This window comes from Bombina bombina, chromosome 6 (assembly GCF_027579735.1).
Source record: "Bombina bombina isolate aBomBom1 chromosome 6, aBomBom1.pri, whole genome shotgun sequence".
Lineage (NCBI taxonomy): Eukaryota > Metazoa > Chordata > Amphibia > Anura > Bombinatoridae > Bombina > Bombina bombina.
In genome coordinates, this window is record NC_069504.1 from 395,692,864 (window position 1) to 395,719,144 (window position 26,281).

General features: G+C 40.2%; 1 protein-coding gene across 2 annotated transcripts in view; it reads left to right on the top strand.

The window, feature by feature from the left end:
- SH3PXD2B (SH3 and PX domains 2B) overlaps nucleotides 1-26,281 on the top strand; it is a 455,707-nt gene that overhangs the window by 159,222 nt on the left and 270,204 nt on the right. For both annotated transcript variants that reach the window (XM_053717127.1, XM_053717128.1), the window contains exon 3: nucleotides 24,438-24,513. In XM_053717127.1, the coding sequence (XP_053573102.1) occupies nucleotides 24,438-24,513 (76 nt within the window). The remainder of the gene's footprint in view (nucleotides 1-24,437; nucleotides 24,514-26,281) is intronic.

Here is a 26,281-nt window from a genome sequence, read left to right on the forward strand (position 1 = left end):
AGCAATGAGGTATGTTCAGTCATATTTTCTGCAGACTGTGTTAACTCAGAAAGGCTGACAGTGTCCCCATTAGGGGAAGGGTAAGCAGTAATCCTAGTGTTATCAGAGACTTTACTAGCTTGCATAAAGGGTTAATTTTTTTGTGGGCACTCAGTTTGTTATGAGAAATTGGGACAAACGTTTGTGTGTCTGGGAGTAACGTTTTCAGTTTTATCGGACATTTGCTTGAGGGTTCTTTTGGTTTATTTGGGGTTGTTTATAACCCACATGGCTTTCAGGCAGGGTTTGTTAGTTTTGTGTAGGCCCCAGCAACATCGAGTGAGGTGGGCGGGGCCTATTTTTGTGCCTCAGTTGCGCACTTTGCTATTCAGACAAGCAGCAAGCAACTTCTCCTGAGGTCCTGATAGTCTTCTGAGGGCCTAATTGAAGCTTTAAACCCCATATTATCGTTTCCTAAGGGCAGGTAGGGCCACAGCAGAGCTGTGGGAAGGTGCTATAGGGGTTTTTAACGGTTTTAGACACTTATCAATCTATTGCTTATTTATTTCTGGTGCAATCCTTCTAAAGCTTAGTGGGTACACTGTTAAAATTTCGGAAAATTTCTCTTAAAGGTACAGTACCGTACCGTTTTTGCAAATTGTGTTTTTTTCATTAAATAAAGTGTTTTCCAAGCTTGCTTGCTTCATTGCTAGCCTGTTAAACATGTCTGACACTGAGGAAACTCATTGTTCAATTTGTTTAGAAGCCATTGTGGAACCCCCTCTAAGAATGTGTCCCAATTGTACTGATATGTCTATAAATTGCAAACAGCATATTTTGACTTATAAAAATTTGGCATTAAATGATTCTCAGACAGAAGGAAATCAGGTTTCGCCATCTAGTTCTCCCCAAGTGTCACAACCAGTAACGCCCGCACAAGCGACGCCAAGTACTTCTAGTGCGTCTAATTCTTTCACCTTGCAAGATATGGCTTCAGTTATGAATACTACCCTCACAGAGGTTTTATCTAAACTGCCAGGGTTGCAAGTGAAGCGCAGTAGCTTTGGGTTAAGAACAAATGCTGAGCCTTCTGACGCTTTAGTAGCCATATCCGATATTCCCTCACAATGTTCTGAGGTAGGGATGAGGGATTTGCTGTCTGAGGGAGAGATTTCTGATTCAGGAAAGATGTTCCCTCAGACAGATTCAGATATGACGGCATTTAAATTTAAGCTAGAGCACCTCCGCTTATTGCTCAGGGAGGTTTTAGCTACTCTGGATGATTTTAGTTCCAGAGAAATTGTGTAAAATGGACAAATATTTAGAGGTTCCTGTTTACACTGATGTTTTTCAGGTCCCTAAGAGGATTTCGGACATTGTTACTAAGAAGTGGGATAGATCAGGTATTCCATTCGCTCCCCCTCCTGTTTTGAAGAAAATGTTCCCCATTTCTCCTCTTTGGTGGTTGTCACAGGATCATCTGTCCCAGGGAATGTGTTTCCGCAGGCCAGATTGGGTTATAGTGACGACAGACGTCAGACTTCTGGGCTGGGGTGCAGTCTGGAATTCCCTGAAAGCTCAGGGTTTGTGGACTTGGGAGGAGGCTCTCCTACCGATAAATATTCTGGAATTAATAGCGATATTCAATGCTCTCCAGGCATGGCCTCAGCTGGCTTCGGCCAGATTCATCAGGTTTCAGTCGGACAACATCACGACTGTGGCTTATATCAATCATCAGGGCGGAACAAAGAGTTCCTTGGCGATGACAGAAGTCTCAAGGATAATCCGATGGGCAGAGGATCACTCTTGCCATCTGTCAGCAATCTATATCCCAGGAGTAGAGAACTGGGAGGCGGATTTTCTAAGTCGTCAGACTTTTCATCCGGGGGAGTGGGAACTCCATCCGGAGGTGTTTGCTCACCTGGTTCGGCTATGGGGCACACCAGAATTGGATCTGATGGCGTCTCGTCAGAACGCCAAACTTCCTTGTTACGGCTTCAGGTCAAGGGATCCTCAGGCAGTACTGATAGATGCTCTAGCAGTACCCTGGTCGTTCAACCTGGCTTATGTGTTTCCACCATTTCCTCTCCTTTCTCGTTTGATTGCCAGAATCAAACAGGAGAGAGCTTCGGTGATCTTGATAGCTCCTGCGTGGCCACGCAGGACTTGGTATGCAGACCTGGTGGACATGTCATCTCTGCCACCATGGACTCTGCCACTGAGACGGGACCTTTTCATTCAAGGTCCATTCCAGCATCCAAATCTAATTTCTCTGCAACTGACTGCGTGGAGATTGAACGTTTTATTTTATCTAATCGTGGTTTCTCTGAGTCGGTCATAGATACCTTGATTCAGGCTTGAAAGCCTGTTACCAGGAAAATCTATCATAAGATATGGCGTAAATATCTTTATTGGTGCGAATCCAAAGGCTTCTCCTGGAGTAAAATCAGGATTCCTAGGATTTTGTCTTTTCTCCAAAAGGGATTGGAGAAAGGATTGTCAGCTAGTTCCCTAAAAGGACAGATATCTGCTCTGTCTATTCTGTTGCACAAGCGTCTGGCAGATGTTCCAGACGTTCGGGCGTTTTGTCAGGCTTTAGCTAGAATTAAGCCTGTGTTTTTAAACCTGTTGCTCTGCCATGGAGTTTAAATTTAGTTCTGAAAGTTCTTCAGGGGGTTCCGTTTGAACCCATGCATTCCATAGATATTAAGCTTTTATCTTGGAAAGTTTTGTTCCTAGTTGCTGTCTCTTCAGCTCTAAGAGTTTCTGAACCATCTGCATTACATTGTGACTCACCTTATCTTGTATTCTATGCTGATAAGGTGGTTTTGCATACCAAGCCTGGGTTCCTACCTAAGGTTGTTACTGACAGGAATATCAATCAGGAGATTGTTGTTCCTTCTCTGTGTCCTAATCCTTCTTGTAAGAAGGAACGTCTGTTGCACAACTTGGACGTGGTTCGTGCTTTGAAATTCTATTTACAGGCAACCAAAGATTTTCATCAAACATCTTCTTTGTTTGTTGTCTATTCTGGAAAGTGTAGGGGTCAAAAGGCTATGGCGACTTCTCTTTCCTTTTGGCTGAAAAGCATAATCCGTTTGGCTTATGAGACTGCTGAACAGCAGCCTCCTGAAAGGATTACAGCTCATTCTACTAGAGCGGTAGCTTCCACATGGGCTTTTAAAAATGATGCTTCTGTTGAACAGATTTGTAAGGCTGCGACTTGGTCTTCGCTCCATACCTTTTCAAAATTTTACAAATTTAATAATACTTTTGCTTCTTCGGAGGCTATTTTTGGGAGAAAGGTTTTGCAAGCAGTGGTGCCTTCCGTTTAGGTTTCTGTCTTGTCCCTCCCTTCATCCGTGTCCTAAAGCTTTGGTATTGGTATCCCACAAGTAAGGATGAATCCGTGGACTCGGTACATCATGCAAAAGAAAACAAAATTTATGCTTACCTGATAAATTTCTTTCTTTTGCGATGTACCAAGTCCACGGCCCGCCCTGTCTATTCAAGACAGATGGTATTTTTTATTAAAAACTTCAGTCACCTCTGCACTTTATAGTTTCTCCTTTTTTCTTCCTTGGCCTTCGGTCGAATGACTGGGGGGTGGAGTTAAGGGGGGAGCTATATAAGCAGCTCTGCTGTGGTGCTCTCTTAGCCACTTCCTGTTAGGAAGGATAATATCCCACAAGTAAGGATGAATCCGTGGACTCGGTACATCACAAACGAAAGAAATTTATCAGGTAAGCATAAATTTTGTTTTTATTTAACTTTTTGTTGAACTCTCTTCCATTAGACCTCTAAGTCCAATAAAAAGGTAACCAGTGCCCTTGATATTTTGGCATACAATGTTGGTGTAGTGAGGTTTGGCACTTTGCTGCAAAATCAAGAGGTTATCGGTGAACTGGGTATTGTAGTGTTTCTATACAATGTCTAGTCTCTGAATGACGTTGTCAGTCATATGTCAAAGGAAAATGAAACCCAAATTCTTTTTCTTTCATTATTCAGATAGAACATACAATTTTAAACAACGTTCCAATTTACTTTTATTATAAAATTTGCTTTGTTGTTAATAATAATAATAATAATAATTCTAATATTATCGGTTATTTGTAGAGCGCCAACAGATTTGTTCTTTTGGTATCATTTATTGAAGGAGCAGCTACGCACTACTGGGAGCTAGCTTGACACATATAGAAAAAAGACAAGCTTTTAAGCATTTCCTCTCTTCTTTCAGACCTATAAGTCCAATAAAAAGGTAACCCTGCTTACGCAACGCTCTTTTATATTTGTGCTTTTGCCACTATTGCCTTGACAGAGAGGTCTTTGCAAGAACCCATACCAGCAGAAGAAGAAGGCTAGGTTACAGTAGGACTGGTTAGATCTGGATAACCAGCAGGTTAGGAAGAGTCAGAAAAGGTAACCAAGGTCAGGTTAAGCGGCTAGCAAGGCAAGTTTGGAGAGGCACTCTGAGGTCAGGTCAGGCGACTGGCAAGGCAAGGGCAATAAGGCAATTAGAGGTCAAGGTAGTTGGCTGTTAAGACAAGGGCAATGAGGCAACCCGAGGTCAGTGCAGGCATCTGTCAAGGCAAGGGAAATAAGGCAATCCGAGGTGAAACTAAAAAGTCAGGAAGAACAAACAAAAAGGTGCTAATTAGCTGAAACAGACCAAAACAAGCAAGCACTATTCCACCAGGAAGCGATTCTTATAAAGGTTAGGGGATGTGTCCTGTAGCGGAAGGGCAATGGGCAATGTGCACGTGCACCTATGTCAGCACTCTGGCACAGTATTCTAACTTGTGATGTTAAACATGGGTGCACAGTTGAAAATATTTGACCAGTCAAAAATTATAAAGGTTTTTAGGTATTGCACCTCAGGAATTCTTAGTTGTTTCTCTGCAGAATATAGTGGTCAGCATTTTGAAGAGCACTTTAATGAATGGTATTGCTGAAGCTGTTAAACATATTTTTTTTTTTTTATTGAGGTTTAGTTGACAGTACACACATAATGCCTTTCAGTAAAATCCTTACAAAAAAAAATGGATTCCAATTATACATGCAAAAGAAGTTCAACTAAAATATACATGACATAACTACATGGCATTGTTTAACAAAAATCAGTAGACACCACGTTGGCAGGTGTATTTGTATGTCTTCTAAATGAAATCTAAGGCCACTTTTGGACCTCGCTGCAGGGTATAAAGCGGCAGAAGACAGTCATGAACAGTAGGGGACCACTTTTGGGTCCCAACTGATAAACCTCTATTTTAAATGTGTAGAACTCAAACTGTGATATAAAAGTTATATGATATATTCTAGCATAGGATAGAAGGAAAGTAACATATCCAACTAAAAGTAAATTGTAAAATATAAACTGGGGTTAAGATCAATTTATAAGTATGGGATCGCCCTGACATTAAATACACATAATAATATAAGAACATCTTACTTTACATGTAACACTCTGCATGGAGAAAGTTCCTTGTCCATAAATCACTAAATAATATGCCTCAATTATGAAGTATAGGTAATTGGCAAAGTAGGAGGGGGTTATAAGTGCTGTAAGAGCCCTTAAGATAGGAAAAAAATGGAGAAAAAGATACCAATACAAGGGAGAGTGTTGTGGCAATTCATGTCAAAGTTATACCATACAATATCAGTCAAACTGTTGCTGAGCGTGCGCTTTAGAGAACGGTTCAACATTTTAGATGGGTAACAAGAGCATAAGTTTAACAGAGTTGAAAGTTTGTGATATCAAAGCTCAATGCAAATTTCATTCATTAAAATATAAAAGTTGGCAACGAATGTAATAAATGAGATTCCTAGGCTCATATCCCCCTATATGCGTACAGTAAACTGTCATACTCCTGGAGTTTATAACATAACATCAGGTAACTTGACTAACTAAATTTTCAAGTGGCAAAGGTTGATACATATACACATATAAAATCTGCTCCTAGGAAACCTATAAATCAGAGCGGCATTATATAAAACTTAACTGTTGTGATCCGCTTTTCTGCTTGTCACACAAAATGAATATAGCCGACCTCAGTGCACTAGTTTAAAGTGGGTTACGAATGTACAAGGTTCGGTTAGGTAGTCCCATAGTGACCGCTTACACCACATCGTTGTGTAAGCGGTAACTGAGCTCTTATCCAATGCGAGCCCCAGAACCTTTGTCAGCTAAAATCAACCTATGTGGAGCATAAAATAAATAAAAAGTATACAACGTAGAAAATGAACATTGATAGGGTGCACAGACTCTGACTCATAAATTAAGAGGACTTCTGCGATGGGTATTGCTATTTATAAAGTAAAACAGCGTTAGAGTCCCTCTCATTATCTGGCACGCTAACTAGCCCAAAACTCATGTGTCTAGCGCACACCCAGTCTCTGGTGTAAATTTCCATCATCGGCTTTGTTCCCCCATTGCAGCCGACAAATAACAGTGAGTTCTCGTTGCTTGATAGGCATACCGCTGTCGAGATGTGGAGGGAGCTTCCAGTATTGTCCTAACTGAGGGAGGGTAGGGCTTAGGCGCCAGCGTACCCCAGCATTCCTCGCTTGTGAAACCCAACCTGTTCCGACATAGTACAGTGGTAAGGGTAAGTCTAATGTGGCATCCAAAGTTTTGGTGGGCTGTGTGGTACCTTTCTCTTCATGTGTAGCTATTCTCCTCAGCGTGTCTGTCGGATGGAGCGGAGCCGGCACTGGCTCTCTCGGCACCCCTTTATTCATTTCACTAAGCTGGGATCACTCAGTGTCATGGTACTTTCCAGATGTGGACCCAGTAAGTCAAGCAGGTCCCGTTGGAGTCTTGCAAAGTGATCCGCCAGAATCATTTGTGTTTTTTTCTCCCACCGGTCAAGTGCCGCCATGGCCCTCTCACTACAGCGGGAAGACGCCATTATAGACTCTTTGTGCTAAGCTTGCAGGCTCTTTAGATCCGTCGTTGCAGACTTCAGTTCTGGGGTATCTAATAGGCGATCCAATATTTAGTATTTAGTTGATATGACTTCCTCAGTTAACAGCTCGCATCAGCTGCTCATACCTGGGTTCACCGGGGGGGTTAGATGGAGGCCTCAGACATCTTAGTGCCGTTGCCGCGGCCCCACCGTTCCGGTACTTCAAAGCAGGCAATGGGACCACCCAAGCACACAAATCTGTTCCACAGAGTTAGATAGGTGTAGGAAAGTAATTTTTTAGTATGAATGGCGGCCCCAATCACTGATATGCAGCAAAATTATCAGTGGGTCCACGCAGCTTCAAAGTATATCGGCCATCTTGGTCGCTGCCCGGAAGCATCCCCCCTGTTAAACATTTTTTGAGTGTAGTTTACAATGTTATTTTAATTGCTGGCAATCTTATAGTAAAGTGCATGTGTGCGAGAAAGGTCACTGCAGGTTTCTAAACATGTCGGCTCAAAACTTTTTTTTTAATTTTTTTTATCATTGAATGGATAAAAAAAATAAGCAGTATGTTTAAAAGTTTGTTCTCCAGAAAATTATGATTTATATGCAATCATGGTTATCCGCATATATTTCTAAAGAAACAACGAAAACATCAGCAGTTCAGCAAACTAGGACAGTGGGTGTGTGTCACAGTGTGATAATACTTACAGACCGGGCTAAGTACATTTTCTAAAAAAGCACTCACAGAACCAGACTGAATGCACGTTCCTTGTGAGCTGCTAAAGTCTATATAAATACACATTCTAAAGTAAGTGAGATAATATCCAGTACACACAGTAAAAACAAACTGCTACATAGATAAAGCTGAGAACTTGATCATCTTGTCCAGAAATAAAACCCAACTTTTCACAGGAGCAGGCACACACTCTTTCATATACGTGGTGAGAGTCCACAAGCTGTTTTTCAGAGCATATTGAAGCCCAATTTCCCTCTGAGTACAGTGCTTGTCAGAGGGATGTAAATGGAGTATTGTCTCATGATACTATGTTTTAGCCTCATGGAAAGTCCTTCATAGGCTCTCTGTAAATTCAGTCATAGCAACTCGTCTTCTGCCTCCCTTTACAGATCGACGTTATACTCCTATTCCATCACCTCTGCCGATATGTTTCAGTACTCTTTTGGCTGTCTGCTGCTAAGGGCTCCATTTATCAAGCTACGGTGGACAGGGGCGTACATATATGTCCCTGTCTGCCGCAGCTCACCTCTGGAAGACTGAATTCCCCTGGTGGAAATTTAACATTGCACGCAAGCGCAAAATAGCGCTCGCGTGTAATGTTAAATGCGGCCCCCTGCCCGCACACAGCCAATTGCACACGGGTAGGGGGCGGCATTGCATGTGTGTGCAAAATAGCGCTCGCATGCAATGTTAAATTGCATGAGACCGGGGAGATTTAAATTCTCCACCTAAGAGGTAGAGAAGGAGCTAGGAAGCAGCGGTCTGATAACTGCTGCTTGATAAATTGTGACTGCATGTTCTCTTGTGAGAACCTGCAGTCGCAGAGAGGTAAAGGGCTTTATAAGTTGAGCCCCAAGTGGAGGAGTGTCTATAGGTAAGTATGTTTTGTATTTTTAAATAGACCCTCAGCTATGTTTATGTACACTTTTAAATGTTTAACTATATATGTATATATGGCACTGGGACAGATACTTATTATTCCCCTTGCCTTTTTTAGTTTGAATTTTTTTCAAATGCACACGCAGAATCCAACGCCTTAAATACTTGTTGGGTTTGCACATCATAGTACACGCAAGGAGCGCGTCAAAATTTAATGCAAATCTTCAAAACCGACACTTAAAATACATGGCTTAAATCCTGGAATGCTGACATAGTGTCTAAAACTAGATTATTAAATAGGTCTTTCCAAGGAAATAACATGTTTGGGTCTCAACTGGATTCTAACATTTCTACTATTACTTGAGGTAAAGGAACTTTTATTCCTCAAGACAAGAAAACTGACTCCTCCCTTTAACCCTCTATCTCAGTCTTCAGACCGACTTACAAATTTTGGAACAAATCCAAACAGAATTAGAGCTCTAATCCAGCCTCTAAGACCCCATGAAGGTATGACCCCCCAACCCAGTATTACTGGTAGGAGGCAGATTAAACTTTTTTTTCAGAAATCTTGGTTACAATCTGTACAAAATCCCTGGATTCAAAACATTATTTCTCAGGGATATCGGATTGGATTCAAAACAAGACCTTCCACGGGAAGGTTTTTTCTAATCCATATTCCAAAACATCCTATAAAAGATCTGTAATATATTGGATTAATTGTTCAAGTTCCCTTGCAGAAACAGGGGATGGGATTTTATTCAAATCTCTTCATTGTACCAAAGAAGGAAGACTCTTTCAGACCAATTTTATACCTGAAAACTCTGAACTAATTTGTAAGAATTCCACCTTTCAAAATGGAAACTATCAGGACTATTCTGCCTTTTGTTCAACAAGGTCACTTTATATCTACAATAGATTTATATGATGCCTACCTTCACATCCTAATTCACCCAGAATATTACCAGTTTCTGAGTTTTTTTTTCTGGTAAAGCATTATCAGTCTGTTGCTCTTCCATTTGGTCTAGCTATAGCTCCAAGAATATTTACCAAGGTTCTAAGTGCACTTTTATCTGTAATCAGAGAGCAGGGTATTACAGAATTTCCTTACCTGGATGATATATTGGTACTATCTCAATCTTCTTCTCATTTGGCAGAATTTCACACAAAATAACTATTGTTGTTTCTTTAAAGACATGGTTGGAGAATCAATTTACCAAATAGTTCCTTGTTTCCTCGGACAAAGGTTACCTTTTTAGGTTTTCAGATAGATTCAGTGTCTGACACTTTCTCTGACAGAACAGAGACAAATAAAATTGATGTCAGCTTGTCTGAACCTTCATTCTCTATCATTCCCTTCAGTGGCTCTGTGTATGGAAGTACTAGGCCTCATAATTGCAGCTTCGGACGCAATTCAATTTGCTCAATTTCATATGAGACCTCTTCAGCTTTGTATGTTGCGCCAATGGTGCAAGGATTATACTCAGATATCGCAAGAGATAGTCTTAGATCCTGGCATGCACCTCTACCTGACTTGCTGGCTGAATCACCAGTCTATTATTCAGGGGGCTTCTAGGAAAATTTATCACAAAGTTTTGAAAATGTATATTTCATGGTGTATCAACCATGATTATTCCTGGCATTCTTTTAGAATTAATAGGATTCTTCAGTTTTTGCAGGATGTTTTAGCAAGGTTTATCTGCCATTTCTTTGAAAGGACAAATTCCTGCTCTTTCTGTATTATTTCATAGGAAGATTACTAACCTGATATTCATTGTTTTAGTCAGGGTTTAATCAAGATTAATTTTAAACTTAAAGGGGGGGGGGTACAGAACTATAACTACTATAAACAATCATCCATTAATGTCCCATACACTTACCCATCCATAGGTTAGGAAGGAGGTGCCAGGGTATATATAGAAATTAGTAATAAAAAAGACATAACCACTAGGCACACACTAGGTTAATGGGTCAAGTAAGGGGCTGAGAAATAAAACGTAACTTAATAGAATATTTAAAATGTTTTAGAATTAGATACAATTAAAAAAGAAACATGTAGCACTGCCAGGTAAGGATAATCTAGAATAATAATTAGTATCGCTCTATCCAAATAAACAAGTATTCACACTCAGAGTATAAAAAGATTCAGTGGCCCATTGTGAAACATCCTGCGACATAAAAAAGATCCCTCACACGATTAAGACTATGATTTTGTGAGCCCCACGAACAGTAAGAAATAAGTGGGCTTATCAAAGTATACTGATACTAGATGGATATTCGCAATTATTATCAAAAAAAGATAAGGGCTTGATCCAACTCTTAAGATTAAAAAAAAAATCAAATAACACAATAGTATTTCATAGTGTGTTATTAAATCCTAGACATCCAGATTAAACCTGTTATTAGGCCTATATCTCCCTTTGAGTTTTAACCTAGTGTTAAGTTTTATAGGCTCCTCTGTTTGAGCCTATGCATAAATTGGACACCCTCATGGTGTCATCATGGAAAGTGTTGTTTCTTTTGGCTATCTCTATTGCCAGAAGAGATTCTGAATTGTCTGCTCTCTTGCGTGTCTCCTTATCTTATATTCCATCAAGATAAAGCTGTGTTGTAAACTACAAATTTTTTTTCACAGGGTCTCCAAAGAATACACACTACTAGTGTGTTAAAACCAAACATGTTTATTAGTATACATTTAAAAATGGACAGACAGCATGCATAGGCAGCCCACAATACAACGACTAATGCGTTTTGCGCCCCCTAGTGATGCTTACTCATAGACTAGTATTTGCATGCAATACACTTACTTATATATAGCTCCAGTTTAACCCTTTACAGCAAATAAAAAGCTATTTAATTTGTGCATAGGACATTTTTAATTTTTTACCTAAAGTTATTTCCTCAAACAACTTTAGTAGGGAAATTGTTTGTACCTTCTTGTGTCCTGATCCAAAAAAATATTATGAAAGATCTTTAAATTTTTTGGATTTTGTTAGAGCATTAAAATATTATGTTGCTGCTACTAAGGATTTCAGACAGACTTCTAGGGGCCGATTTATCAAAGCTTCAACTGATAAATACGATGGAATCCGCTTGAATCTCGCGTCATATTCTACGCAAATTAAATGTGTCGTAATTAACAAAGCATCAACATCGTCAAATGTTGAAATGTGTGACGTAATATACGCTCCAACGATCTCAATCCGATGCAGACCGATGCTTGCGCCATTCCAGATGTTTCGAATTCACATTCGACTCTTCCCAATTTATCAAACATTCAACAGGTTCTTTTCCACCACAGCGTACCTATGGTTCAAACCGCCACCCTTCAGGCTGCAAATTCCATGTAAATTAATGGGAGTCTGAAAACCCAGAAAGGTTATGTTAGATGCTGCAAGAGAATGAAGCTTATTACATCTTTATGTAAATTAGAAAGTTGATTACAATTATATATTCTTTCTAAATCACACAGACAACAAAGACGAATGTTCAGTATCCAAATATGTTAAATAATATTATAATCACATGTAATTTCAAGGGACAGATTCATTTCAAAAGTAGTTTTAATGATAGGTAATATCTGTCTGGCAGCAAGACTAGTAGATGTAGGGATAAAAATTATTAAAAAAAAGGAAGTTGGCTATAGTATGTAATGTATTTCTTTCAATCTAATTTCACCATGTTTAACGCATGTAATGCAAGTCCCACTGCATTTTGCACCAAATTTGACACAATACTTCACACCAAATTGGACGCAATACTCCTAAACAATCCACAAACTAGTGACATTTTCCACCACTTTTGATTGGGAAATTCATAATTACATGATTTATGATTCAATCAGCCAATCTGATTGAAATATAAATTTTCTACTATCACTAACGAATAAAATTGCTAGATACTTGTCATTGATCACTCATCAGAACTTGTGCCATTTGTTACATTGTGTATTATACTTTGAAAGTATGTATATGTGAAATTAGTATTAAAGTTAAATATTAATGATGACATTAGGACACGGTGTAATATATTTGACAACGATTTTAAAAATCGATTGATGTTTGATTCAATATAATCTCAAGATGATAGCTCAAAGGGATAGTCCTCCTAACATTAAACTGTCATTAATCAGATACAGCAGAAATTAAAATTACCTCTTTACTGTCATGATATTTTCAGTGTTTTTCTTCCTTCTCTTGAATTTCATTTTCATTAAGAAATGTCATCTTATATGCCAGCCCATTTTATAACACCTGTGTAGGGGTGGTGTTTAAAACTAGATTGCAATCAGGAAGAGTTACACAGGTGCAGAGAGAAAACTGGACCAGCTCTTAAAATATCCATTGATTGCAAATAAATACCTATGATACCCTGATTACATGTTATATTTGCATATTATTCTTGCTCAGAATAATAATATATTTACACTATATACATATAGTGGTATAAATAAACACACAGATATGAAAGACATTGTTTAGAACAAAATAAAATGTAGGGACATGTTAAGATATACCCCTCCGTGGTTAAAAAGTGCTGGAGGGGATGTGGAGAACAGGGAACTCTGCTCCATATATGGTGGTATTGTCCACAGTTGAGAAGCTTCTGGACAACCACAATAGGAAAAATGTCACAAATTCTAAATGTTGATATACCAAACACACCTCTTACGATTTTGTTCCACTCCTTGCCCAAGATAAAAGATGAATCAAAGCTGGCCCTGTTGCTAGTTATGCTTAATGGAGTTAAAAAGTTAATTCCCCGAAAAATGGAAATCCCAAAGCATTCCAACAACACAAGAATGGCATTCACAAGTAGATGAGCTACTTTCCTTAGAAAGATATCATTACTTAAAAATACAGAAGTTGGAGAGACATGATGTAATACTGGCCCTTTGGAACAACACAATATAAACTATAATTTGTACACATCCAGAACTCCTTGGATTGGCCTCTTTAGGCCTTAGAGTTAAACCTTGGTCCCTTCCCCATACCCTCTTTCCCCCCCCCCTTTTTTTCTTTTTTTCTTTTTTTTTTTTCTTACTCTGACCTAAACTTTCTCCTTCTCTCTTTAATGATCTCTTTCTTTATCACATACAGAGGACGGTTATCCTCTGAAGCACTGTATTATAATAGTCACAAAACAAAATACAACTAAAAAACACAAGCTTCAATTTTGGGACTCAGAAGTTAATACGTCAAGGACCTATCCTCCTATTAACCAACACTCTCTATCTTTTTGTACTTATAAGTATACTCAGAACTAATGGCTGGTCAATATACCTCAATTTAATACTGCACTCAATGTAAAAACTGGCAAATATGTATTTTAGACTGTTTGATTTGATCACTGATTTATTGTCACTTTGAATACTTATCTAAAAAAGCTTGTTTGAAAAAAAAAAAATGTAGGGACATGTAAATATGTTTGAAAAAGAGTTCTGATATATATATATATATATATATATATATATATATATATATATATATATATATATATATATATATATATATATATATATATATATATAATGTGCAAAGATATATGTACAAATTCTAGCATTAATAATCATTTTAAAAAAAAAAGAAAAAACATGAGTCATATCACGATTTCTAGAGATACAAATACACATTATATTATGGGAAAATATCATATATTAGATTTTTTGTATAACAAATAAATAAAACAATGAAATATTATTGTTTGTTCAGGTATAAAACTAGCTATTTCTTGGACATTATTAGATGAAAAATAAAAGATTAGCTTTAGAGAAATGTGCTTGTTCATGGACAGTAATGAAATGGTTTAAATAAAGTTGGAAAAAAACAGAATATCAGCGACATCGATGACTCTTATTTATCAACAGTCCGATACTCATCGCTCCGTACTTGACGTGTGTGTTTTTGAAAGACTTTTTAATAAATAAGGGCATCATATGTGGATTTGCGGCAGCGATGTCTGGCGAACGTATTGACTACAGTGAATGCACAGAAATTGACGCTTTGATAAATGGGCCCCCCCCCCCCCAGTCTGTTTTTTCATTTTTGCGGCCCTAAGAAAGGCCAAATGGCCTATATTTCTTTAGCCTCTTGGTTGAATTGATTTTGATTCACAAAGCTTATTTGGAGGTGGGTTAGCCTCCACCACAGAAAATTACAGCTCATTCTACTAGATCGGTGGCCACATCTTGGACTTTTAAGAATAAAGCTTCAGTTGATCAAATTTGCAAAGCGGCCACTTGGTCTTCTCTGCGTATCTTCTTGCTTAATGTTACCATTTTGATGTTTTAGCCTCGTCAGAAGCAGCCTTTGGTAGAAAGGTCCTTCAGGCCGGTATCTTAATTTGATAATTGTGCCTTTATATTGAATTTGAATTTAAAAGACTTATGGATTTAATTTCTCAGCGAAAAAAGCATTTTTTCTTTTCAATCCCTCCATTTATTGTTACTCGTGAATTTCCACATCTTGGTTATTAGATCCCATATGTAACAGCTCGTGGACTCTCACCACCTATATGAAAAAAAACATAATTTATATCTTGCCTGATAAATTAATTTCTTTCATTGTGACGAGAGTCCATGAGCCCCACCCATTTAGTTTTATTTTTTGTTTAAGCACTTTTTTTTCTGCTCCTAAATTTGGCTTTTACTCCTTCTAAACACCTCACCACTTGGCTATATGTCAAAATAAGGTATGAGTGAGGTGAGAGGGTTTTTATTGGCTTTTGGGGTTTGGGAAACTTTGCCTCCTACTGGTAGGAATGTATATCCCATATGTAACAGCTCGTGGTCTCTCGCCACCATGAAATAAATTAATTTACCAGCTAAGATATAAATGATGTTTTTCTGTGACTGGGAGGTTTGAATCAGTATCGGTGAAAGGCCAAGTGTGGCATTTAGATCTCCACAATTGCACTTAGTCAAACTAGAATTAATAGTGTAGGTAAACCAGTGGCAGAACTCCCAGTATTTGTTGTTCCCACAAAATCTGGTTTGGAAGCTCTGTATTATTAGCCCTATATGGTATGTGATATGGGGTGTAAACAGCACATATCTAGGCCTCCATTACATATGCAGCGTCGCCCACAAAATCCTCCGCCGCCAGATTTTACGTAATTTTGGTATTGCATATACGGCGTAGCATACAAGTTACGTGCGTATATTTTACCCTTCGGACGTATTTTTTTTAGCCATAGACTAACATAGAACAGCCGCGCAATTTGGTATCCAATATGCAGCGTAAGGACTTATGCACGCAGAATTCAGAAAATCTACTTTATTCTCATCTCGCCACATATTGCAGACGCAGCAACCCTTGCACTGACTAAAAAAAGCAATGCAACAACCTGGAAGCCTTAACAAACACATACATTTAAGCAGCATCTCAAGGTTAAAGGGACAGTATACTATGATATTGTTTTTTTAAGGTTTATTTGTGTATTTGAAATAGTTTGAAGCCACAACATAATCAAATGGATTGAGCTTGTAGGTACTTTATCATATTGGGGACATATACTTGCTTATTTACTTTAAATTGTATTACCTTCATCTCTTTAGAACCCACTGGAGTGTAATTTATTCTAATGCTAACACAGCTTGGCACTGATGCCAAAATATATAAAGGGACAGTCAAGTCCAAAGAAAACCTTCTTCTTTTAAATAGGGCATGTTATTTCAAACTAATTTCAGATTTAATTATAACACTTGCTTTGTTCTCTTGGTATTCTTAGTTGAAAGCAAAACATAGGATGGCTCATATGATAATTTCTAAGACCTTCTTGAAGGCTGCCTCTTTGCAATTGTGTTAAACCTATCACACACACCACAACCTCTCACCTGCAGACTTAAAACACCTGATAATGCCCACCCTATCAGTAACATCACTACTATATATACCAATGTGTCAATTTATATTGGATGTTAGATACATTGATTTACATCTTAGAAGTGAATATTACTATATGTACCCGTCATAAACAACTATTGTGGATGTGAGTTATAGTACAAGAATATGTCATAAACAGGATATTACTTTTTTTTTTTTTTGCCATTTCCACACAGGTCTTATTATATGTTTTAACAATATTAGTGTACTAAAACACACCTTACATGGATGTGGATGGCAATTATATGGTAAATAACAGAGGACAAGATTTATGGTGAACTATAAGAATATTTATTTATTTTTTGGCTTCTTAGATGAGGGAGCTGAGGTGACTGTAGTGGATTGCCTTGTTCTCCTGGTTTGAGAAGATTTTGATGTTTCTGCTGGTGTGCTGGCCACAGATGAGTGTCCTGCTGGTGTGTAAAGTGCTCAACCAACACACTCAAGTTGATTTTGTTCTCGCCATCTATTGTCCATCTGCATATCAGACAGAATTCGCATAATCTGTGACTGGTTTTGGACACTTCCACTTAATGATGCTGCCATGTCCCTCTGCAGCTCTATGCTACGTTTGTGTAACCTCTCTTGGCTCCTGAAGAACCTCTCTTGGCTCCTGTGGAACCTCTCTTGGCTTCTTTGTCTGCTCTCTGAGCTTGTTATGAGCCTCCTCTGGAGTGCAATGTATTCCTCACTCAGGGGAGAATACAATGCATCCACAGGCTCTTGAGCAGCAGGGCTTCTAGTTGCTTGAGGTGCAGGTTCAGCTGCATCTGCTGGTTCTGGTGGGACAGGTTCAGCTGCATCTGCTGGTTCTGTTTGGACAGGTTCGGCTGCATCTGCTGGTTCTGTTGGGACAGGTTCGGCTGCATCTGCTGGTTCTGTTGGGACAGGTTCAGCTGCATCTGCTGGTTCTGTTGGGACAGGTTCAGCTGCATCTGCTGGTTCTGTTGGGACAGGTTCAGCTGCATCTGCTGGTGCTTGAGTACTTTCAGCTATATTTTCATCTGCAGATGGTGGAGCTCTCCCAAGTGAAGTGGATGGTGGAGCTCTCCCAAGTGATGAGGATGGTGGAGCTCTCAGGGTTGATTAATAGTCCCACTGATGACCAGTGTGTGACCACTCAGCCTGTCCAGTTGGCACTTCTTGTGACATAGTCTGTGGGTAAAAGCCATGACTGCCCTGAGATTGTGTTGGGGGGGGGTAAGTACATGGACCCTTTGTGGCTGTCTTGGCTCCCCCTCAAAGCCAAAAGAAGAATATTCCTCTGGCCAGGAATCTTGCCAGGGGTCATATGGCAATGGTGGTGGCATCACTCCCGGGTCCTCAACTAAAGCCATCCAACCCTGCTCATGCCTGGAAGCATACTGTTCATGTGGTTGCCTGAAGACTGATGGTGGTGGTGGCTGCATGCCTGTGACTGGTGGTGGTGGTGGTGGTGGCTGCATGCCTGTTTGTATCCTTGTGACAGGAGGTTCTGTGGAGGAGTCAAATGATGAGAGGGATTAGTACAGTCAGATATATGTCCATGTGGGCATACAATGTACATTGATACAAGCTAGGGCCTATACTGATTCTCATGTCAAACTCTATAACATGCATGTGCACGTTGTGATTTGTGCTATGAGGGATTTTAATATGCGCAGTATACAGGTATGTGTTTCATACAATAGTTATGTGTACATGTCAATGATGGAAAAAATGTGTTCTTTAAGTGACACTATGGTCACACAATTTACTTTAGCCTGATGTAGGCACAGAACCTGCTTTCTTGAGCTAAAAGTATTGTGATGGCTATAGTGTCCATTTACTGAAAACTCTACTTGTGGCCTGTGTTATACTCTGAGACATGTTAGTATTGCACTATTCAACCTCATATCATGAATTGCATTGTGTTAAGTAGCATTAATGTCAAATATAATTGTAGATGTTTTTGTTAGTATGCCAAATACCATGCTCCTCATTGTGTACATGAATGTGTGATATTAAAATATGTTATATCTCAAATACATATAATACTGGTGTGTGGGATGTTACTCACCAGCATGATGTGCTGTGGTTGCAGCCCCTGAGTCACGAGCCCCTGGAAGTCCACGGACTGCTGTGATACTCAGGGACCTGCGTATCATCTCCTGCCAGGTGTTATATTCTATGTCCAGGGATGGACCACCGCCTGTTCCCCTCTGGTGCATAGCTTCCTGCCCCATCTTTTATTTCACGCGCCTCTTGCAGTCATTCCACCGCTTTTTAAGGCCCTCAACAGTCCTCCTCTGCGGGACCACACTGTTGACGGCATCCTCTACCGCCAACCATGCCGTTTTTCGCCTTTTGGCACTGCCTTTGCCTTTCTCCTGCCCAAAGAGAGCACTGTAATTGTCCATGATGGCCTGGACTAGGGCAACATTTTCATCAAATGAGAAGTTGGGACATCTCAGCCTCTCATCCTCCATGGACACCTGTCTTGCTCTCTGTGATATCCCTGGTGTGGGTTCCTCCCTATCCTCTCCCTCCTCCCCCCTTCTGTCCCAATGTGCACCCTCTGTCCCTCTCCTTGATGTGCCTGGTCTCTGGGGCTCTTGGGCATCTCCCCTCCCATCATCCCTTCTAGCTCTCCCTCTCCCCACTTACTCCCTGACAGGGACCCCACTGCTCCTCCTGTCCTCTCCAATACTCCTCTCCCTGCCACTCCTCTCCCCTCCGCCCCTCCGCCCTACCTCTCCCTGCCATCCTCACACTAAATCACACTACACACACTCACACTCACTCCCAGTTCAATCACACACAATCACAACCAAACACTCAGCCTATCACACTGTAAAATTAAAAAAAAAATGTATGAGGTGTTGGAAAAAAAAGCGTGGTGTATTTGTATATGTATGTATGCAAAATGTGTGCAAGTGTTAGCCTAATTTGCATAAAACTACTCTTTATTGAGACTTTCCGTAGACAAAATACTGGCGTAAGTTACTTGCGACAACTAAAATGTGTATTTGCGCACATTTCGGAAGATCGCCAGTTTTTCCTACTTACGCCAGTTTAGCATCTAACGGCGCAGTATATGTAATAGCCCGATGTGCTAGGTGAAATTACGGGCGGCACGGGTTCCCACGCTTGCGCCGAAACCTGCGCGGTATATTTGATTGCGCCCCTAGTGTGTGCCAAGTACCCTGGGGTATTTTTTTAATTGGAACATTATTTTAATATATAATTATATTTTTAAAGTAATAACCATTTAAAAAATGATATAAGTGGCAAATACAAAAATAATAATATTTGTAGTGTCGTACCCACTCAACTTGACCTGCCCACCATATAAAAAAAAAATGTCCATATTTTATATCCTAATATATTAGGGTTACCAGCCAGCCGGTATTTTAACAAAGTTGCTATTTTTTACCTTTCAGGTCAAAGTTGAAAATGAAAGGGACATAAAACCCCAAAATTTTCTTTCATCATACAGATACAAAATACAATTTTAAACAACTTTCTAATTTACTTCTATTATGTAATTTGTTTAATTCTTTTGGTATTATTTGTTGAAGGAGCAGCAATGCACTGCTGGTTTCTAACTAAACACATGGATGAGCCAATGACAATTGGTGTGTATATATATATATATATATTTATATATATATGCAGCCACCAATCAGCAGCTAGAACCTGGGTTCGTTGCTGCTCCTGAGCATACCTAGATAAACCTTTTAATAAATTGGTAAGTTTTTTAAAATGGTATTTTTTATCTAAATCATGAAAAAAAATTGTTGTGTTTCATGTCCGTTTAAAGATTAAATAAAGAAATAAATGTGCCATCTTGCTCAAGCTTCTAAGTGTATTGGACTCTAATTACGGTAATTTAAAATCAGTCATAGCAGCTTTAGTTCCTTCTTTATGCTGTATATTTATGTTAATGAACAGTGAGTACCCTTTCCCCCCAGAAAAGACAGCAACACTAAGTCTTGCATATATAAAAATTGTGTTTTACTCTGTATAATCCCACTTACATGAGTGCATGTTTTAACGTGTGGGGACATTTAAACGTATACATATGTGTAACCGCTATTGTCTTTGTTTTTTTGTTCCCTTGTTGTAATGATCATCCATATTGTATTTTTGCCCTTTAAAAATGGAGAACAGTACTTTTTAAAATTAGTGATTAGTTTTAAGTGTCCTTGGAAGTTTGCAAAACACAGTGCTTGCTGCCTGAATTCAATCAGGGAAGACTGTACTGCCTGTGTGTATTGGATCTCTTATTCATCAGACAGCCATCTTCACACCAGATGTCCTGACCGTTTCACTATGAAGTTCAAGACCTTTTTGCGGTTACTCAGTCTGGCCCTTTTCACCACTGTTTAAAGACAAAACTCTGTAGACAGCAAATCCAAATATTTTTGAAAACCAGAGATGCTAAGGCCTTTTTCACACCAACCTACAGTACGTTCAAATCATAATGTGTTTCTCCGAAATAATGAGGATGGAGAGAGATTGCTGTTTGTTATTGACAAGTTTCTTCTGAAAAGATTTTCACTCCTCCATCCCAGCATTTATCTTTTTTATGTGGTTGAAACTTTGTTGGATTGTCATCAGCATATAGCAGCTGTTATCATCTTAAGGAAAAGACTTTGCAGTTATGCATCTTTCAGAATGTGGTCCACCCACATCTTAACGTAAACCAACTGGAGTGGTTAAACAAGGCCTTGCTTTGTTTCTTTTGGAGCAGATGTACTGTTTGGCAAATGTATCCTGCTTATGACGTGTAGAAGGCTGACTCCAGCATTATCCTTGATGTTCCTTTATGAACAAGATATGGCCAGATGCTTAGAGGATTGGCTGCAAAACATTTTGCTTTAGCTTCGACTATTTATCACTCTGCTTCTCCTGTAAAGTAGATGGTGCTGGTTGTGCATCTCTCTCGCACTCTCTCTATCTTTTGTTCTTTCTTGCTCTCTTTCTTGCTCTTTTGCACTCCCCCTCTCTTTTGCGCTCCCCCCTCTCTTGCGCTCCCACTTGCGGGCTCACTTGCGCTCCCCCTCACGCTCTCTTGCACTCCCCCTCACGCTCTCTTGCGCTCCCCCTTGCGCTCTCTTGCGCTCCCCCTTGCTCCCCCTCGCGCTCTCTTGCGTTCCCCCTTCGCGCTCTCTCTTGCACTCTACCTCGCGCTCTCTCTTGCGCTCCCCCTCGCGCTCTCTCTTGCGCTCCCCCTCGCGCTCTCTCTTGCGCTCCCCCTCGCGATCTCTCTTGCGCTCTCCCTCGCGATCTCTCTTGCGCTCCCCCTCGCGCTCTCTCTTGCGCTCCCCCTCGCGCTCTCTCTTGTGCTCCCCCTCGCGATCTCTCTTGCGCTCCCCCTCGCGATCTCTCTTGCGCTCCCCCTCGCGATCTCTCTTGCGCTCCCCCTCGCGCTCTCTCTTGCGCTCCCCCTCGCGCTCCCCCTCGCGCTCTCTCTTGCGCTCCCCCTCGCGCTCTCTCTTGCGCTCCCTCTCGCGCTCTCTCTTGCGCTCCCCCTCGCGCTCTCTCTTGCGCTCCCCCTCGCGCTCTCTCTTGCGCTCCCCCTCGCGCTCTCTTGCGTTCCCCCTCGTGCTCTCTCTTGCGCTCCCCCCTCGTGCTCTCTCTTGCGCTCCCCCCTTGCGCTCTCTCTCTTGCGTTCCCCCCCTCGCGCTCTATTGCGTTCCCTCCCTCGCGCTCTCTTGCGTTCCCCCCCTCGCGCTCTCTTGCGTTCCCCCCCTTGCGCTCTCTTGCGTTCCCCCCCTTGCGCTCTCTTGCGTTCCCCCCCTTGCGCTCTCTCTTGCGCTCCCCCCCCTTGCGCTCTCTCTTGCGTTCCCCCCCTCGCGCTCTATTGCGTTCCCTCCCTCGCGCTCTATTGCGTTCCCTCCCTCGCGCTCTATTGCGTTCCCTCCCTCGCGCTCTCTTGCGTTCCCCCCTCGCGCTCTCTTGCGTTCCCCCCTTGCGCTCTCTCTTGCGCTCCCCCTCGCGCTCTTGTGCTCTCCCCTCGCGCTCTTGCGCTCCCCCTCGCGCTCTCTTGTGTTCCCCCTCGTGCTCTCTCTTGCGCTCCCCCCTCGTGCTCTCTCTTGCGCTCCCCCCCTTGCGCTCTCTCTTGCACTCTCCCCCCTCGCGCTCTTGCGCTCTCCCCCCCTCGCGCTCTTGCGCTCTCCCCCCCTCGCGCTCTTGCACTCTCCCCCCCCCTCGCGCTGTGAAAGTGAATTACAAACAAGGGCACCTCCTAGTGTAACACTGATGATATGTGAGATTGGCAGCACACAATTGTGCTTAGTGGGGCCGACTGGGAACTCTGTGTCCCAGCTCACTGATCCAAAGAGCTGGGGGAATCCTCTTGACTGCTCCTAATGCTGTGAGCTGGATAATTCGTTTTAAAAAACAAGAGCACAACATGTACCCTATGTATATTAAAAAAAAGTAGCGCAACACGTTTCTTAGCTCTCCTGGCTGTTTCCTGTGCTCTTTTTTGTAAAAAAAAAACAAAAAACTAATTTGTAAAATAAAATCTTATTTTTTGAGATTTTTGGAAGTTTGAGTTTTCATTATCCGGCTCACAGCAATAGGAGCAGTCAAGAGGATTCCCCATGCTAGGATCAGTGAGCTGGGACACAGAGTTCCCAGTACGCCCCATTAAGCACATTTGGATGCTGCCACACTTGTGAGTATGTTTTGATAAGTATATAACAATCTCACATATCATCAGTGTTACACTAAGAGGCGCCCTTGTTTGTGATTCCCTTTCACAGAAGTCTATTAAAGTCAGCTTTGTTTCCTGAATAAAAAATATATGGGTTGTAAATCTGCCGATAAATGGTAGTTTTATAGTATTCTGCGACAACTTAAGGTGCTGCCCAGGGACAAGCCCCTGACACTATACTACTTTATCACACACCGTGGACTCCCATAAGGTCCAGCTAAATAGTTAGTCCCCATAATCTTGACAATCACTGGCTATGTGCAGCTCAGAAGCTGCAGTGCTCGTGGCTCCTAAGCAGGACTTTACTTTTGTGTTTAACCTACTTGTGTTTCACAGCAAGTAGTGAAAAAATTACATGCTGTAACAAATTTGTAATGTTGCACTACAATGCCTCTTTAATGCTCAACTGAAAACCAGCAAATTTAAAAGAAAAAAATCATTAGCTGAGAAAGAAGAAGTGAAATCTATCGGAACAATGACGTCAAAATTAAACTTTCATGATTCACATAGAGCATGCAATTTTATAGGACTTATCAATTTACTTCCATTATCAAATTGTGCACAATCTTTTTATATCCATATTTTCTGAGGCCCCAGCTTCTACTGAGCATGTGCAAGAACTCAGTGTATATGTGTTTGTGATTGGCTGATAGCTGTTACATGATATAGAGGTGCAGCAAATCAAAGTAAAATTTTACATCTTATGACAAAATCTACTAATCGTTTATAATTCAGAGTGAGTGCTATTCTGCAATTCTACTGTACTCTATTTAATGGTAAAATACATCTCACAATTAACATAAGCCCAAACCACCATATTATAGACAACCAAATGAAATTATGGTTATTGCCAAAACCCTAAGAGCCAGCTTCTTTCCCTTGGTTAAATAAAATGGACATTATAATTAAACTAAAATCACCCTTAAAGCTTGGTAAAATTTTATTGATATACATTGATTCCCCACCCCCGCCCTGCTAATTATATAATTGACCTCTGGAATTGGTTTCTTTCTTCCTAAGGTCAGAGGCACTGAACTGAAATAATCAAAATTTCACTTTAGATCATACACTGATTGGCCTATGCATGGAAAACCACCCTGTACTGCTCTGCAATATCAAATTATGTTACTGAGGGCAAAAGGTTACTTTCATACACATAAATGTTCTGATAAATTAATTTATGAAAATGACACGTATTGCTAATCCATTAACCGGAAGTTATGGACTATGAGGCTCTGGTTTATGAATAATTCTCATTAAGGGATAATTCCCCCTTTTTCAACCTTTCTCCTTGAGATTCATCTGATATCACTGTTTGTCCACCCTGTCTCTCAGGTTTAAATTAATTTAGTATTCTTTTATTTTAGATGCAAATGCTGGATAAGTTTCCAGATGAAGGAGGCCAGAAAGACCCAAAAAGGAGAATTATCCCCTTCCTACCAGGTAGGTGGCTGAAAATGGTCTGTAAAGTACGCAATGCAACATAATTTCTTGGCCCTGCTATCGGGATTAATATTTCCACTCTTCCCACTCACCATGGGCGAATAAAGAGGGAGAAAATGCTGTCTATACACTGTGAAAAATGACTATTTGTTATGGTTTAAAATACAAATATGAAAAATTAATACATATTATAAGATGTTTCACAATGGTTATACATATGCTCAGAGAGGGTGGAGTAGTGGATGTGGGCAAGTGATGGGTGGGTTCAGAAGTAGCGAGTGACGTTGCGTAAACACAGTAAGTGTGCACACCCTACCAATATTGTGCATGCCCTGAACTGCTTCCTGCTTTGTGACAACCATGGTGTGACGTCATTGCAAGGCGCCACCAATTGCCAAGTAGCCAGCCGGAGCGTCTCTGAAAAATAAATAAATCATGTCTTTAACAACATTACTTTTATAATCATTATTATTGTTTATAAATTTGTAATTCTGAGTATTATTTTTTCATATAGCAAATTAGCATTTCCTCACTTTGCTAAACATCTTATACTTACAAACGTGAGCTGAATCCTTTTATATAAATCTGACTTAAACAGATATCACAATTTGATGAAATAATCCCAAACCATTAACAACTTTTCCACATCCATATGTGCTATATATTTATCTAGCTAAATTGTGGACGAATAACAGATGTCCTTAAGTACAAGGACTAGGATTCCATTTTATAAGAGAACTGAATATTTAATATAAACCTTGGTAATACTCCAAGTCCAGCTAAACCTTTAATTCTCACCAACCTGAGCTATACCTTGTCTCAAACATATCACATAAAGATTAAATTTAATTTTATAATCTAAAATTAAACCTGAAATTTACAAAAAAAAACACTACCATTAAGCCATGAGATTAAAATTCTCCATTACATAAAAAAATATAGAATTATTGTGTAGAAAATTAACAAATCTAGGCAAGTATACCTGCTTGCTTTCCCCTGAATTATTCTATATACATTTTTTCAATGCATCAGGGAACTCTGTATACTTGGAAGCAAAAACTAAGAAGTTGTTTATCTTATTTACATATATTTCACACATACACACACATACATACACACATATACACAAATACACACACACATACACACATATACACACATACACACATACACACATACACACATATATACACACACACATATACACACACACATATACACACACACATATACACACATACACACATACACACACACACATATACACACATACACACACACACACACACACACACACATACACACATATACACACACACATATACACACATATACACACACATACACACATTTACACACACACACACACACACACAAAGAGGAGCGCTCAACCAGGACGAACAACAGTAGCTTGTTCTATGGGGAGTTACCACCTGGGAGCAGCTGCTTTTGGTCCAATAATGCTTTTCACAGTGGAGAACTTTCCTTAGTATATCAGTTTGATCCAGTCTAACAGTCAGTCCAACCCCGAAATACCCAGCAATCCCCCTCTGAACAAGGAAGATGACAACCCCAGACGATTGTTTCGGCCTTCTTTGGGCCTCATCAGTGAGGTGATGTGTGTACGTGCATTGTGTTGGTCTGTGTGTGTGTACTGACTTCTGCTTCATTTATTTATTTCAGCTGTTTGCTACTACTGAACATGTTTACTTATAATATATCAAAAGAAAGCAACTTTAAACCTTTATATCTCACCAGTAACTGCTTG